The sequence below is a fragment of the Mustela lutreola genome, chromosome 7 (genome assembly GCF_030435805.1).
Source record: "Mustela lutreola isolate mMusLut2 chromosome 7, mMusLut2.pri, whole genome shotgun sequence".
Taxonomy (NCBI): Eukaryota; Metazoa; Chordata; class Mammalia; order Carnivora; family Mustelidae; genus Mustela; species Mustela lutreola.
The window spans coordinates 25,660,283-25,672,288 of NC_081296.1; the positions used below are offsets into that span (position 1 = coordinate 25,660,283).

The window sequence follows — 12,006 nt, forward strand, 5'->3', positions numbered from 1 at the left end:
TAACACACCATTCTTAGAACTGAATCAGCCCGTGAACAAGCCCAGCTGGGCTGCTGGAGATGGAGAAACACAGGCCCAGTCACCTGCTAACCAGCTGAGCACTAGCCAACCAGTGAGTAAGGTGTTTGTACAGCTGCGGTTTCTGCAATGCCACTGACATTGGTTACCTTCTTGCCTCTTCTAACCTCCTCTAACTCCAGCATTCAGTGGTCAGTAAGTGCGAAAACAAAGCACCGAGGAGTGGCCAGAAAGGTAGGAGAAAACCAGTCACGTGTGGAGTTCTAGAAGTCAAGACAACAGTATTTTTCAAGGAGTGTTCAATTATCGCAGATAATGCTTGCTGAAGGGGAGTATCAAGAATGATCCATCAGACTGAATACCACAGGGGAACCTAAGAAGAGCGTTGGTGAGGAAGAGGAACAGGAGAGGGAATACAGAACACTTTGGCAGGGAGGGAACTGCCAAAGGGAGAGGTGTAGGCAGTTGGGGAGTAAACCCCAGTGTGGGGGTGCTACGGCAGACAAAGGAGGGTGGCAGGCAGGGGCCAAGTGCTACCAGGCCAGGTAAACTGTGACCAACAGTCCCACCAGTTTGAAATCCGATGACCCAGTGAGAGCCTGGTGTGAAGCAGAGGTTAGAGCAAGAGGCAGAGGACAGGAGGCGACAACTCAAACACTGCAGAGAAGGGCACCAGAGGGAGCCGGGGCTTGGTTTATTCAATATGGCCTTGTTCTGGTCTGAAGGCAAAGCATGTGAATATTGGGTGAAGAGCTAGCAGCGATGGCAGAGGGGAAGGGAGAGGAAGGAGAGGCAGGAGAGGCAGGAGTAGAGTCCATGAGGAGGGGATAAGACCCAAATGACTTTCTCCCCATGTATAGAGGCAGGTGTGTTGGCCAAGGACAGAACTCCAGCTACCAGAGTTTCAACTTAAGATTCACATGTATTTTGCCCAAGAATCTACTAATGTTGCCCCATGATCAGGAAGGACTGGGTCACACAGTCATCACTGAACACTTGTGCCTCCCGCGTCTAGCACACCAGTTCCAAGCTGCCATCCCAGCTGTAGCCCCTCACTGAGGCATGGGCAGCGTCCTACCCAGTTCGACATGGCTCCTCCATGGCCCTCTCCGTTCTTCCCCACAGGTCTTGGGTTCTAGTCCCACTTCCTCATCCTTTCAAGAGAGCAAGACTCAGGGTGCCTGGGTGGCTCAGTGGGTTGAGCCACTGCCTTCGGCTCAGGTCATGATCTCAGGGTCCTGGGATCGAGTCCCACATCGGGTGCTCTGCTCAGCAGGGAACCTGCTTCCTCCTATCTCTCTCTCTGCCTGCCTCTATGCCTACTTGTGATCTCTGTCAAATAAATAAATAAAATCTTGAAAAAAAAAAAAAAAAAAAAAAAAGAGAGCAAGACTCACTATCCCTGGCTTCCTCTGTCTACCCTTTTGGAATGCTTTCTGCCCTAGGCTTGCAGCACACGATTTTCACCCATTAATAATTATTAATTAACAACCAAATATTCATTATTAATAATACTATCCCATATAACTGTTTCATTAGCCAGATAGCTGCCCATGCTGGTTATCCACAGCCCTTGGTCATTAGGAACACAAGAGGGAAGTCGACCATGGTGATCAAGGCTCAGAGTTCAACCATCAATTCTTCCCATGTGCTCATGACTAATTTCTAGATTTATGGAAAAAATGAGGCTTGAGGGAGATGAGTCACATCTCAGAGTATATCAAAACATGCCCTTCTATTTCTAAAATGAAATAGAAAATACATGAAGGGAAGAATTATTAAGAAGTTCCTTTGGGAGCCTACAAGGGAATCTCTCAATGTAAACAATGAATCTGGATGAAATACTTTAATCCAAGTCTGAAACTTCCCATGCTGTAAACCTTCTACGCTGGTTAAAAGCCAATCTAGTTAAAAACTGGGAACTGGGCTGTTCTAAACCTTACAAGCCTCACCCTTGTCTTTACTGACCTTCTCATCTGGAGCCCCCGCTGTCCCCACCCAAAATTAAACTCAAATGTCTTCAGACTCGAATTCTTAGTCTGGACTATTCCAACCTATTTGTAAATGCACTGTTCTTCCAGTGTCCTGTCCTGTTTCTGTTCTCCCCAACCCTCCGCAAGAGACTGTGAGTTCCGCAGGACCAGACTATATTTGTTCCTTTGTATATATCAAGAAGACCTCAGAATCCTTCACACATACCAGATACTCAACAAATGTTGACTAATTTAGACATATGAGACCACTCTAGAATACTTTTCTGGCTAATTACCACTACTATGTAGGTTAATTTTGTTCCTTCTTATGATCTCAACTTGACAGCAGGATCAGTAAACTACAGCATATAGGCCATGAACTAAGAATCTTTGGTTTTGTTTTCAACATTCCTTAAGAAAAGTGTGGAAACCCTGGGTGATGGACATTAAGGAGGGCACATGATACCATGAGCACTGGGCATTATATAAGACAGATGAATAACTTACCTCTACCTCTGGAACTAATAATACATTTTATGTTAATTAACTGGATTTAAATTTAAATAATTTTTTTTTTTTTCTAAAAAAGTACACAAACCCAACACTATTATCCTGCCCAGCCTGAAATATATACTCCTTGGCCCTGTATAGTGTACTCCAGACAGAGCCTCTAGACAAGAACATAACAAATGAGTCATGGTGTGAGGGGAATAACCAAAAGGGGCCTTAGCAATCTGGTTGGCCCTTGAGACACTTCTAGACAAGATGTTTGTTTATCCTATTAATTTAGCAACTCAGCTCCGAGACCCAACTCTATGGACAAACCCTAAGGGACCTGCCAACTCTGGGGATCATTGTAGCTGACTGTCATTCACCTCGCTCACCACAGGAGAGAAACAGTGAGTAGGGAAAAGAAGTAGCAATAGGAGGTTATGGTGGAATGATAAAAAGCTGTTTAATGTTTGGCAGACAAATTTAAGTTCATAAAGAAATTTCCTTGAATTTAATAAAGATACTAAAAATGTTTTTTGCATTTTTTTTAATATATACAGTTTCTTTTTTACAAAGTTCTGTACATAAAAATAAATATACAGAAACAACCCCATCAACTGTCTGCATCAGTAATCCTCGCTGGTGGGCTCACCATTTACAAGGAAGACATCATTCAACGCAACCTGTCACAGAGACTGTCCGACCAGCAAGGACTTCTAACGTGAAGAACCATCACTAGGTCTCTTTTATCAAGACTGTTAATCACCTAGAGGGCTTTATCTACCAACTAGCAATTACCCATGAAATCAATGACTGCAGTCACTGGCTTAACTGAAGTGTGACCGACTGTCACTACCGCTAGTGGTGACATCTATATCCTATGCTGGCTTCAACTGTTAAAGACGCAGTGTAGTTAAGAGCAGAAATAAACCCCACTTCCCTTGGCTAGTCACTGTGAAAAGTGTGTGTAAGGCAATTGAATTCAGGGTTACTGATTTATCTTGCTAATGTCAAAAGCGACACTAGCAAGATTCTTAGCCTCATCCACCAGATGACGGGCCTCTGCGTCCGGGTCTCCAAGAGCACGTTCCTCCTCCTTCACCAGACAACGGGTTGTAACCTGGGATGAGAAAAAGGAAGCAAAACAGTACTGGGAACATTCTGTATAAAACATAAAATCATGAGCCTGACACACAAAGCACTACGAAGATATGGATGCTCTTCTCACAGACCTTTTCATAAAACTTTCAGCTACCATGTGAAAAAAATACTTTATTCTGTCATTACAGCTTGAACTGACTTTCTGGTGGGAATAAAAGAAGCCATCTAGCTTCCTGGTCTTAACTCTTCAGAAACATAAAAACTTCCCAAAATATCCAATAAATTTGTTCCCAAAACCTCTCAACATCACTGGATCTAGGCATATGAAGGCTTCTGTTGCAGTGCTTCATAAAATGTGTACATTCAAATAAGGACTGTGCAAGCTACAGAAAATAAATGTAAAAAAAAATCAAAACAGAATGGAACTTTGCCCTTCTATCGGTCAGACCTAAGTCATGCATGGGCCCTCGCCCTCACTCCTAACCCTGCCCACTCATTAGCTTCCCAAAGTTAATGGGAATATTATTAACATTATTAACCTAATGTGAATGGACATTAGGTGACCAGGCTGAGTGCTCAGGCTTTTGGCCAGTGAGACCTTAACTGAGGTTTTGCTGTGGGATCTTTGGGCATTAACTCCCCATGCCTCTGTACCCTTATTGATAAAACCAAGCTAGCCAGACAGCACCTAGCTCAGGATTGCTGGAAACAACGACAGAGACCAGACACAGAAGCAAGTCACCCATTACATTTCCGACAACACCCACTCCTCTCCTAAATATCACTGTTTGCTCCAAAAAATATCTTCTGGCTGATTTTTTTTTTTAAGATTTTATTTAGTTACTTGACAGAGATCACAAGTAGGCAAAGAGACAGGCAGAGAGAGAGGAGGAAGCAGGCTCCCTGCTGAGCAGAGAGCCGGATGTGGGACTCAATCCCCAGACCCTGGAATCATTACTTGATCCCACAACCCTGAGATCATGACTGAGCCGAAACCAAAGATGGGACGCCTAACCAACTGTACCACCCAGGCATCCCGAGAGAAAGTTTTAAAACAGCATTTTCTTTTCAGACACATCACTCCTCCAGCAAGCCAGCTCTGGGTGTCTGACATAAAGGGGATAGGGCTCAGCCTTTAAGCGTGGCCCAACTTGTGTCCACGCTGCCTCAGAGCCCACGTGCCAGTCTCCCCAGGATCCCATGATGCCAGCCTCTGCAGCACCTCTACAGACAGCCCCTCCTCCCACGGGGAATAGAAGCATTCAGCCTACAACTGGTTCCTCCACAAAGCGTTCCAGCGCCTTTGCCCCTCCTCCCTCAGGCTCCATGCGGAACTGCTAGCAGATCACAAACATGACTTATTTTCATTTCTGTGTGAGTCACATCTTCCCAAAAGGATGTGAAAGACCTCAAGAATGGGATGGAGACAGGGAGCGACCGCATCACCTAGAGCGCGGGAGGTGGGAGTTGCACACAGAAGAAAGCTCTGAATGAGCATCTGTCCGTGTCTCCTTGAGAAAGTTATTTGCAAGAAACAAGCTGGCCATGGCTGGGAGGACGAAAACCACAGTGTTCTAGCCCTGTGATGCTCCTCTGTGGGGGGCGGGGGGCAAGTTATCCCTCGCCCCTCTGCTTACCTCTCCCCTGCCAGGGCCACGTGGAACAAGGGTGAGAGGCATACAACCCAGGAGCCGTGACTGACCTCCCTTTTCAATTTCTTATTCAGTGTTTACTGTTTTTTCTTTTTATTTGCTGATTGGACACTGAGGCCCAGGAGGGTACAGGCCTCCTGGAAGCAGGACCTACACTCACATCCTTGTCCTGGGACACTGGGCAACAAGGGCACTGAGCTCACCAAGCTGGTGACCGCCAGCCATTAAGGAATGCTTTGCATGGGTTTCTTTTATTTATCTTCATAATCCCAAGCTTAGGAATTAGCTTCAATTTATAGATAATAAAAGGAAGAAACAGAATCTTGTTCTTACGAGGTAAACCTACCCTGTAATTGCTCAGAATCTTTTAGTGTCTGGTACTCACCACTTCCCCGCAGCGGCTTCCTGTCAGCTTTCCGTTTTGGCAGGACTGACGAAGTAGAAGGCCCAGGACCATCTTCTTCTGGAGGCTTTCTTGCATTTCCTTTGTAACTTTTCCCTTCTTGCATGCTGTCCCACATTTCAATCTTCTGTCTCCTTTTTTGTTCTTCAAGCTGAGAAAGAATTGCACAGCTAACAGTATGAATTCATAAGCTGCTATCTTTCCCCATAGAAAACAATGATTTTGGTGACTTTTTCATTTTAAAGTCCTTTAAACCAAACCTTCACCTGCGTTTTCTTTGGTTAATAACACTGCTGTCATCTAATGGTAGGAGTTTAACTCACAGAAACTTTTTTTTAAGATTTTATTTATTTGAGAGAGAGAGAGACGGAGAGAACGTGAGTCAGGAGTGGGGAGAGGGAGAAGCAGACTCACCACTAAGCAGGGAGCCAGACCTGGGGCTTGATCCCAGGACCCTAGGATCATGACCCAAGCCAAAGGCAGAGGCGGAGGGCACACATTAACGACTAAGCCACCCAGGCACTCGTGTTTTTATAAACTAGTAAAGAAAGCAAGAAGTGTCATGGAAAAAGAATACTGTTTCAGTTCTGAAACTTGCCCACAGTAGGACATTTTTATAACACGGAAGAACTCGCACTTGGAATGGGTGAGGGTGGCTGGCAGGCCTACTCTGGTGCCGCCTGGTGGAGGTACCTAAGGAAAGCCGCTCACTCCCTCTGCTTTTGCAGACTGTGAGGCTCCAGTGTGAACAGATAGGAAAGCACTCTGAAAAGTCAAGTACTACTGTAAACAAAGGAAAATTAGTTTCAGCAGAAAACTGTGTACAATGAGCACTTGAGAAAGCTTGTCAGCACACAGGAAGCAGACTCCCCAGGCGGGAGGGAAACCCAGTGCCCTGGACCTTCGCCTCTGCTTCCTCCTCCTTGTAAAGCAGCATGCCTGCCCAATAGCCAGGCACAGGACCGCAACCTGCCTGTGCACAAACCTCTGTGCCCTATACTCCTCACTTCCCAGGGAAGCCAGACGCGAACTCCTGTTCACTCTGTTCCAGTTAACTGTGACGTCATGGGGATATGTGATGCCTTAGGAAGCACATTTCCAGAAAATTTCTCCACGGCTTTCAGGGGCTGCTGCTGCTAACCCCCAATACCTGACCTCATGCTTCCACTGTTTGCAGGGACAAGAGGCCAAGGAAGAAATCATCTCTTGGCCTGAAGGCTAGTCTACACTCCTAGCTGATATGCAGAACCCCAGCATGGAACACAGCAGATGGGTCCTGAGACAGCAGGCAGGAGAGCTGATTCAGCTGTGGGTCAGACAGACTCATTCAGTTTATTATTACTACTCTGCCTGTAAGTACAGGAGACAGAACCCCATGTGCTATAACAATCTTAAAACCAAACACAGGCTTTTGTCCCTTTCCTAATTTTAAAAAGTCTTAATAATCTTTTAAAAAGATTATTTTCAGCTACATCAGCAAACTGCATAACTGATCAAGCTATTTTACTAACACACACAAAAAACTCAGATGCTGAAGTCATCAGTTCTGACACGAAGCAGGAACTCAACCTAGTCTACAGCTCTCGGAACAAAACAGTAATAATGGCTGGAGATCAACAAAAACTAAACTAGAATGGCTCAAAAATGACATCTATGTATACCATGCTGCCATTTCAATGAAAAATTTCCACAGGTGTTTATATTATAGATAAATATTTCTAGAAAAAACCCTAAAAATCAAACATGGAATGCTTGGGCAGCAGCAGATAGAGCAACAAGGAGATCAGAGACTTAATTTCCATGGTACAGATTTTTAAAACAATGACTTTTTTTTTTACTTTGTATGATTTAAAAATTAAGTAAGTAACAGTAATGTGCTAGTTCACTCTAGGTTAGTGATTGCGTTTAAGTTGAAAGGACGCAACTGAACAGTGAAGAAGGCTGCCAAGACTGGGTGACAAAGGAGGAAGAACCTGTGGAGGAGGTGTGGTCTTGTTCTGCCCTTTCCTCCTGGGTTCCGGCCACGCTGGCAAGACCAGCCATGTACTAGATGACCATGCAGAAACCACAAGAGCCATTAGCGGTGGCAGAAAGGCACAGGACCCTGGAAACACCAGAGACACAGGCAAAACCAACAGGAAGGCCAATTTCTCTGTTGCCTTAGAGCATGCAGACACTTTCTTCTGAGATGAAGAAGGGCCACAAACATCTGGATTGAAACTTCTTAGAAAGCAGGATCTATAACCTGGTTGTTTCAGTTACACAGACTGGGACAAATCTGGTGGGTGGCCTTGCTTCTGTGAAAGGTGGCACAACCCACCGGACTGCTCAGGTCACTTCCAACAGCTGTCCTTGGCTCTTCCAAGACAGCTAACCCCCAATACCTGACCTCATGCTTCCACTGTTTGCAGGGGATCAGTAGAAAGAATCCCCTCCTACTGATCCCCAACCGAACCACATGCCTTTAAAAACATCTTTCAAAACTCCACCTTCCTGCTCCCCATCTCACTCCTGGATTGGGCCCACTGCTGACCTCCCCCCGGCTCTCCCTCAGTCCACTGAATAGCCCCACCAAGTTAGATCGTGTGAGAGATGAGGCCTGAGACAGACAATGGAGTAAGAAGTGGAATGTGTACTTTGTGTGTCCAGTGGCATGGCAAAGGGACACACAATTTTGGGTGAGAATACTGTGAAGAGACCATTGAAAAGTAAAAAGGTAAATAAAGGAACACCTTTTTTAAAGAGTATTTACTCCATAAACGGTTAAGGTATTGCACAAAGAAAGGATGCTGACCAATACTGAGCTAAGTGGAATTGATTTTGCCATAATTAGTTGTTTCCAGTACCTCCCCTAAGGGGCAGGGGTGGGGAGGACATGCAGGCAAGTGTGCGTATACACACACACGCACGCACGCACGCGCGCGCGCGCTCTCGCTCTCTCTCTCTCTCACCCACGAAGCAGCAAAATATTTCTTAAAAGCACGTACTGAATTAAAACCAGCTCGTACCTGTCTTAGTTTTTCCTTATGCTTTTCAACTTGTGCATTTAATTCTTCTTGCATTTTCAAACGAGCAGCTGCTAAAGCCTCCTGTCGTTTAACAACAACATCAGGTTCTAAAATGTCAGGAAAAATTTTGAGAAAAAAAGAAACTCTTGAGGTCCGTATTATTACAAGCATACAGAAGTACTGATGTCAAGCAGTGTAAAAACATGTACTTTACATGAAAATTCTCCTGCTGTGCATAAATTTTGCTGCTTATGGGGGCAGAAGACTGTCCTACTGCCATGGATCTTAGCCCCCCGTTAAAGGTCCAGGGCTCCAGATATCCCTATGAGAAACATGTCTTCCAGGCTCCCTCAGCAATTCCCACTCAGAGAGTCTGGCATGGCCCATGACTGAAATCTAAGTGATCTGAGGGGCACCCCGAGATTCCATTCCACAACCTGGGCTTCTATCATGCAGTCTCCAACCTGACCAGAATTGGAAAAGGTAACAAGGGAAGATAGAATTTTCTGACCACTAGCCATCGCTTATTTAGCCCAGATCCATAGCACAAAGAGGTAAAGATCTTTGGGCATTTTACGCTTGTTTCTACAGAAAAGAAGAATCCTTCCAGTTAGTATTAATGGAAATGAGCTCCCCAGTTTTATCAATGTTTTCTCTGCTTTGTTTTATATAAATACACTGTCAAGCTCTCTACCTGCTCATGTATTCAAACAACCCTGTCCAGAACCACCTCAGGGCACACGCACAGCGGTGTGGCCATTTTTAAAGAAAAATAAGTAGAACTATGTGTTCACATCAGCACTCTCCAAAAGTATAAGCAACCATCAGTACCTACACAGTGGTGGAAAAAAGAGCACTTAATTGAATCCACATAAAATGGGCCAAAGTGTTGTGGTCCAGGTAGCAACGGATGTCTGTGCTTGCGTGGTGGGAGATATGACTAGAACTTTATCTTTAAAAACAAAACAAAATCATACTTCCACTTCACAGAAATGTAAATTTTGGTAACATTTCTAACTTTCAGGTCATTCTTAGAAGAAAATCGAGTGTGGATTTTTTTTTAACCATGTTCCCTACAAAATTGTACAAGAGCACAACATAACACTTTTGACTGCACGCCTACTTTCTGCAGTGCCTCACAGAAACAAATAAGCTTCTCTAAAAATGCCCAGAGTATTGTCATCTTATAAACCTGCTTTTCAGTTGTAAGAGCAGGTCTCACCCTGCGAGCACGACACTCGTAGAGATGGCTTCACCAGGCGACCGGCGCTGTTTCCTAACACCCCTGCAACCCTCTTGAAATCCCGCATTTATGCAAGGTGTACACCTGCAATATGTAGTTTGTTGTCAGAAGTACAGCCAACAATCAAAAAGACAGAGAGAATGGCAGGACCACAGAATTTCATGGGAGGAGAGGAGAGATATGTTTGAAAGAAGGACACTCCTAAGTCTTTCTGCTAGTGACTCCTTTTGTATTACGACATTTGCTTTTCTCCCCAAACTCTAACTGTGCTGAGTCAGAAGAATGATTTGTATTTCAGTGAGCTGCCATTCTCAAAAGTGCTTGACGTTTCTTTTAGATATGTCCTCAGAAACTAGCTTCTGCCTAGCGAAAAAGGCTACTGTTTTCCAAGGGAATATGTATTCGAAACAACCAACGGTTAATCTGAAATCGGATCTGATGAGGAAGTTGTGAAAATCAAAATGTGGTGGATATAAAGAACCACGGCTGCGTTTCCTGCACTCCCAATGGTTCTAGAGATTCAACAGGCAGACCCTCAAGTCTGGAGAAGCTGTGACGTTTTCATTTCAATCCACGCTAAAAATGAAAAACCATTTAACAGGATACGCAGTGAGTGCTCTACCCACCATCAAGCAGGTTTTCCATCTCATTAAAATCCCTGAAATTAGAAAAAAAAAAATAGGAAAGAAAAGCTACCGCACATTCCCCAAAATCAATTACAGAAGCATAAAATGGCTTTCCTTTCACACAGATTAGAATCGTGAACTTCTTGCTCTTCCTAACAGACTAACTTCTAAACACTAACCCACTGCGGCCGCGGCTCGGTCCAGCTGCCTCTGTCTCAAGGCCCTCAGCCGGGTGGAAAGCTTCTGAAACACCACGTAGAGAAGGATGCAGCTGAAGACGATGTACCAGCCATAGGTGGCTAGCAGGGAGCCCACTGAAAAGAAGTAAACAGTTTTCAAGAAACCGAAGGTCATTACCACACTACTACACTTTTTTCCATAAAATTCAACGAAGACGACGTAAGTGTAGCTCCTGCCCTCAAAACCCTCCGGGTCTAGCGGAGGAAATGGCCTCCTAAGCAGGCAGTCAGAATAGAAGCGAGCACAATTCAGGGGTCACCGAGAAGGGACTCCTCAACCAAGTGGGGATTTGAGGGGCAAGTCCGGAGGCTGGAGGGCACTGCAGAGTGGGTTTTGATGGGGAAAAGGAAGTTTATCCGGCTCGGGAGGGCAGAGGCCTTTCAGACCTCAGGAACTTATAGAAAAATGCCCAGGGCCGAGCGGCTCCAGTCACCGCAACCCGGAAGGGCTTGTCGCATTAAGTAAAGGATTCGCGTAAAAAGGAGCCCGACGGCCCCGCCCAGAGCACTGTGGCTCCGGGACTGCCTCCGCGCGCGCTCCAGGCCCTCCTCCCGGACCTGCGTGCGGTGTCTCCCGGCTGCCGGCCAGGCTTCCCCCGGCCTCCCCAGGCCCGGCTCGGCGCGCAGCAGAGGACGACCCACCGAACATGGCGGCGCCCGGGGGAGCCGGCGGTACGAGCCCGTGGCCGGCGGCGACTCACCGGTGACGTGCAGGTAGCGCAACCCCTCCGTCTCCAGGGCCGGCCGCGCGGACAGCTGCTGCCCGTCCCGCTCCATGGCCGCCACTCAGCCGCGCGGCCGGGCTGCGTCAGCTGGAGCCTGCGCCTTCCGGCCCGCCCCTATATACACGTGGCGCGCTCTCGAGCCTAGCGTCCCAGAGTTCCGGCCAATGGTGGCGCCACCCCGCCCTGAGGCTCAGCCAATCACAGCGAGGGCGTGGCCAACCAGGCGGGGCCGGAAGAGTAGGCGGGGCGGTGGCAGAAGGCCTCGGGCCTGCACCGCGCGGTGTGGCAGGGTTGCGTCGTTTCTCGCCCGAGTGAAGCCGCGTGACGGGTCTCCGGGCCGACACCGGCTGGCATGTTTACGTTTGTACTGATTGCACCCCGATGTCATGAGGTTAGGGGCCGCCTGGAAGCAGAATTTGCGCCCACGTCCTTGCCCCGGGCCCACTGGGCAACACAACTAGGCCGGCAGAAACCCGGCTGATGAGGGTTGCCGCCGAGATCCGCCCCCAAGGCGTGCAGGTGAACC

At 46.7% G+C, this 12,006-nt stretch overlaps 1 protein-coding gene across 1 annotated transcript; it reads right to left on the reverse strand.

The window, feature by feature from the left end:
* Window positions 1-3,013: 3,013 nt before the first annotated feature.
* Window positions 3,014-11,610, reverse strand: SELENOS (selenoprotein S). The gene is made up of 5 exons (XM_059180172.1): window positions 11,457-11,610; window positions 10,696-10,830; window positions 8,648-8,754; window positions 5,622-5,790; window positions 3,014-3,603 (listed from the first exon to the last, which is right to left on the reverse strand). The coding sequence occupies exons 1-5, from the start codon at window positions 11,530-11,532 to the stop codon at window positions 3,524-3,526; spliced, it is 567 nt and encodes a 188-aa protein (XP_059036155.1). The 5' UTR covers window positions 11,533-11,610; the 3' UTR covers window positions 3,014-3,523.
* Window positions 11,611-12,006: the final 396 nt, after the last annotated feature.

Coding starts and splice junctions, on each gene's coding strand:
- SELENOS (XM_059180172.1), bottom strand. CDS start 11,532: ATGGAGCGGGACGGGCAGCAGCTGTCCGCGCGGCCGGCCCTGGAGACG. Junction 8,755..10,695: donor CCGAGCCGCGGCCGCAGTGG/GTTAGTGTTTAG, acceptor CTGACATTTTAG/AACCTGATGTTGTTGTTAAA. Junction 5,791..8,647: donor ATAAGGAAAAACTAAGACAG/GTACGAGCTGGT, acceptor ATTCTTTCTCAG/CTTGAAGAACAAAAAAGGAG.